The 4,895-nt window shown below is 37.9% G+C and overlaps 1 protein-coding gene across 1 annotated transcript; it reads right to left on the bottom strand.

The window, feature by feature from the left end:
* Window positions 1–1,185: 1,185 nt before the first annotated feature.
* On the bottom strand, window positions 1,186–3,518 carry LOC113492807 (esterase FE4-like). Its single transcript, XM_026870485.1, has 3 exons — window positions 3,318–3,518; window positions 1,743–3,031; window positions 1,186–1,474 (listed from the first exon to the last, which is right to left on the bottom strand). The coding sequence occupies exons 1-3, from the start codon at window positions 3,516–3,518 to the stop codon at window positions 1,264–1,266; spliced, it is 1,701 nt and encodes a 566-aa protein (XP_026726286.1). The 3' UTR covers window positions 1,186–1,263.
* Window positions 3,519–4,895: the final 1,377 nt, after the last annotated feature.

Below are 4,895 nucleotides of genomic sequence, written 5' to 3'. Positions count from 1 at the left end.
GTCACATAGGACAGTACACATGTCCGCCACGCTCTGGCTGCCGAATTCAACGCGATAATGATATATTATTAATCAGTTGTGTATGTTTCAAAAGTCTATAAACATTCTATCTTACCTCTCATTATCATTGACTACTTTATCAGTAGAATATTTAACACACTTATTACCTACTTTTATTTTATCATACCTAGTATCTTCATGCAATTACAAGTCACGATGGATCCACAAAATTACTTGTTTGCTTCCCGAATGATTGATACTATCATTATCCTTTCGATCTAATCCGATTTCAATTAATTGATTCATCTTTAAGTTTGACGCATGACTAGAGCATTTGTTTCATAATAATTACAACGGGGAATATGAAAAAAATATCGTCGCTGCTTTTAAAGCCAGTAAAGAAAAATTACAGATTTTAAAAATAATGACGAAATAAAAAAATAACATTGGAATGTAAAAACTTTCTGTACGAAGGCAGTGCAAAAACAAACCAAATTCGAAGCTTGGACGCCTCCATGTGAATATTAAAAATAAGATTACTACTCTAAAACGTCAAAATTTGATAGAATGCAGGATGAGATCTTGGTTACAGAACACCGCATAATCATAAAGGAAGACGTTATTAAATCGTGATCGTAGCACGAAGCCCATGGATTTAAAAAATGTACATGAAAAATAGAGGCCATATTAAATAGAGAAGTAACTATTAGTATATACTTCAGCATGGAGAATTTAAAAGTAGCTGGCTCCGGCTGGTTGCAGAAGACGGAGCACGGGTGTTTTGGTGCAACTCCAACTTGAGAGAGGTCCATGTCCAGCATAGCGATAGGCTGAATTGATAGCGAATTTCGTACACTTTGTAATTGTTTTGTACAATGCACAGCAAGATTTTTTGGGAGAAATGTGGAGCCATGACGTGTGTAATAAGGTTAGTTGTAGCATTGAATGGCTTGTCTAATTCTAATCTCTCACGAAAGCTACTCGTTTTTCTGACGTTACTTGGCTACGCTGCTTCAAAGTAATTCTTAATAATTGCAACAAAATAAACAGAAATTGGAACAAATACTTTATTCAAACCATAATACCAACAAAATCTTAACGAGGGTATTTTCGGTAGTCGTATTTGCCTGTGTTGTTTATTTATATACAACACAAAGTTAAATATAAGTTAGTTTCTTATTCTTCTCAATTTCATATTCACAACATATTTAAATGGTGTCATACATATTTTTTACAAGCCTCTATATGACTAAAAGATTAACTCTATAGTTCTTGATGCTTTCGTGGTTCGGGTGCTGGTGGATGTATAGGCTCCAGGTGGTACTTCTGGTAGATGTCCTCCCAGAATCGTGTGCGTGTCTCCAGCAACGGCTCGTTTCGTAGTTCTACCTTCTGTCCCAGAGACATATACGGCGCCCTGTCCGCGCCTGCCGCCGGCCACGCGGGCAGTGACGACCCTTCCGGCACGGGTTTGCTACAGAGCAAAATTAATAATTTATTCATTTATTTAAATAAATTGACCTGCAGCTGATCCTTTCCTATAAATTTCAGATCAAAATTTTATTACACATTTTAACATGATTACAGTATATTATGTTACAAAGCTCTATTTCTCATAATCATGCTTAGCGACATTAAAGTTATCGTATTCTCGTCATACGTAAGTTTAGCCCAATAGCATTGGATTGGGTACAACGAGCTACAGCAAGTCAAGATTTGCGATAAGTTCTAAATATGCTCACCCAGTTTTAATGAAGTTGTACCAAATTTGTCTCATAGTTTTCTTCATACTCCTATATTCTGGGGTTGCAAGGTTTTCATCCACATGTGTTATGTTAACACCATCCATTATAGCCATCGATTGTGCACAGTGATCTGCGCCCCTTATGTTAGTATGTGGAATTAGCGGAGTGTTTTCGTCAACAAAAGAATATTCATACAAATATATTTCATTGTTTCCAGCCTCTACATGTAGCTTAACAGCCCAAAGCATGGGATAAGCAAATATGATGTCCGAAAAATAATCAACGTAACTCAAAATGTTGTCATCACCAACCGGTTTGCTTCCAAAAAAGAATTTTTTAATCTTCTCTGCTACTTCTTCCCTTTCTTCCTCAGACTTAAAGGTCAAGTCAGCAGGTAGGAAATCGGAAAACTTTTTATTCATCTTATGTTTCCAATCTTCGTAGTCAACGTGTACGCGTAGTAGCCCTTCCATTTGGGCAAAACCATACAGCACGGGTAACTTCTTATACGACCCCTTCTGTAAAATACTTAAAGGAGATTCAGTGAGGAATGCTTCCTCCCCTGTCTCACGTTCCAAGCAAGGTGAGAAGACAAAGGTTGAGTCGAGTCGGTCAAAAAATGAGTCCGAGGTTAATAGTTCCCATGATGCTGTCTTGTAGAAATCTTCTAAAGCATAAATGTCATCAACGTTTGTAAAGTTTAACTTTTGAGCGTGAGACTTGGCAACCTTTACTGGGTCTCTCTGAATTGAAAACGCCGCAAGATTACCTCCGCTCTCGGGGACTACTCTGTGGAACAACCCCTGCGCTGATTTTGACAGCATCAAGAGATCCACAGACGAGGAACCTGCACTGGCGCCTACAAGAGCAACATCGTTCGGGTTTCCGCCGTAACTTGCGATATTGTCTCGCACCCAGCGAAGTAAAGCAACCTGATCTTTCATCCCGGCATTTCCAGGAGCATCTTCAGTGCCAAGACACAAGAAACCGTGGATGCCAAGACGATAGTTAAAAGTAACCAATATGATATCTTTTCTGCTGTTAATAAGGTTTGATAATTTCATTAGCTCTCCATAGCCCATTACATATGCTCCTCCATGGACGTAAACAATCACCGTAAGATTTTTCTTTCGTGTGTCAGGCACGTATACGTTAGCGATAAGGCAATTTTCTTGCGTCACCAGATTATCCGGTAATAACACAATTGGAATTGTCACCTGTGGACAGATGACATGCTTGTTGATTGCATCGAATGGTTTTGTCCATACTGGTGCAGGAAGGGGTGCCTGCAAAAAAAGAATATTATAAGGAATATGCCCAGGTAAAACTAAACCAGTACGCCGAAATAAATGTTTTCCATTTTTTTGTTGGCTTAAACATGCTTTAGAGTTCGTATGGATTTGAAGGCACGAAGTGCAGTTTCTATCATCAATGCAACTATGAATTTGAAATCAAAAATTGCAAAATGCTAGCGTTCAATTTATCAAAACTTTCCTCCTATATGAGAGGATTGAGGCCAGCAGTAATACATTCATAGTATTTCTTAGGCGAGTATTATTATTACATAAATACCTTGAATTTATTTTCTTTTACTGGAGCTGTTGCGTATGGGATGTTATAGAAGACGTATAGGTCCGTTTTGGGATCCTTGCGGCCGCGCACCGGTCCCTGCGGGGTGTCCAGCTCCAGCCAGTCCTCGTCACTCAGCGGCTGCTCACATGTGACACTCACAGCCGCCGCGCACAGCAGCAACACACACGTCCACAACTTCATAACGACTGTTTTGAAATAAAACAATTAAGTGTAGATAATTTCTTTTTATAGAGCGAAGTTTAGAGATAACATTGTGTATTAAAATTATCAATGCCGATTTTTTATCATTTTGCTGTCTGTAGCGATTATGAATCTTATGACTTGCTACAAAATATCTATGCCATCCGAAGCACATGCTAACACGTATGAACTTGTTCATCAATTCTGAAATAGCTGATAAATCTGAATGGTGCACAAACGTTGGATCGCCGTATTGTATGATTATCCTCATCATTTTCCCAAGCATGTTTCATATTTGGAAAATTTAACTCTTGGGTGTCAATTAAAAGCTAAAGAATAACAAAAAAAACAGCCGTTTAAATAAAAAATAGCTGGACATGTTCTTTGCCACTGAATGACTGCCTTTTTCCAATCTCTGTTGGAAAGAGGATAGAATCATAAAGATTATTATTTTATTTATTTTTATCATGTAGTTCTGCTGAATTTGAGAATATGGACTTTTGGCATATGTTGTTTTAACGGAGAGGTCTTCTTCTTCTTTTATTTTTAATTGTAGAGTGTGCATAGAATATAAAGCTTTCTGGCCGTAAGTAGATCTAGATCTAGAAACTATACGGTTTGAAATACATAACCTTAATTAAAGACCATTATTCTTGATCAAGGTCCAGAAACTTTATCTTTATTGCAGCGCCCTACACTGGTATGCAATTAAGTAATTATTAGTTGCGGCAAAAGAGCATAATTTTGATATTTATAAATATCTAGATGATAAAACCATAACATCACATATTGTGGTAACACACACACATAAGCGACCAACAAGCGACATAGCTTGGCGAGTAAACTTGTAAATGCAGTGTAAAGTTATACATGAATAAATGATAAAAAAAAGCGGCAGGCGGCAGAAAGCAGGTCGCGTTCTAGAACAACAATTACGTCACGCGGTAACTATATAAAGGCCATCGGACGCCTATCACAATCATTCAATGCTTGGATGGATCCAAGCGTGATAGCTCGCTGATTCAATAGCCTCTCCTGTTTAATAGCTTGCTAGGAGACTGTTAACGAAGATTGAGGTGTGATACCAAGCGTGTTGGTGTGCTCCCTTAAATCTGATGTAGGCTTTTTTGTGATTCCTACATGCTACAGGAAAACGAAAAATATTTGCGTTTGCAATTTTGGTCTCTGTTCAGCTCCGATGATTTTCCCCACGTTTTTATAACCTAACTTTTTATACGCTCACTTTCTTGTTTGTATGTTGTTTGTTGTTCCGGTTGGAACTCAATTTTGAGGCACTTCCCGATAAGTTAGCAGGCTGAAATTTTCAGGGTAGCTTTACAGAATATGACAATTTAATTTACAACTATAAAAACGACT

This window comes from Trichoplusia ni, chromosome 4 (assembly GCF_003590095.1).
Source record: "Trichoplusia ni isolate ovarian cell line Hi5 chromosome 4, tn1, whole genome shotgun sequence".
NCBI classification, from domain to species: Eukaryota; Metazoa; Arthropoda; class Insecta; order Lepidoptera; family Noctuidae; genus Trichoplusia; species Trichoplusia ni.
This window is presented reverse-complemented; position numbering and strand designations above follow the sequence as displayed.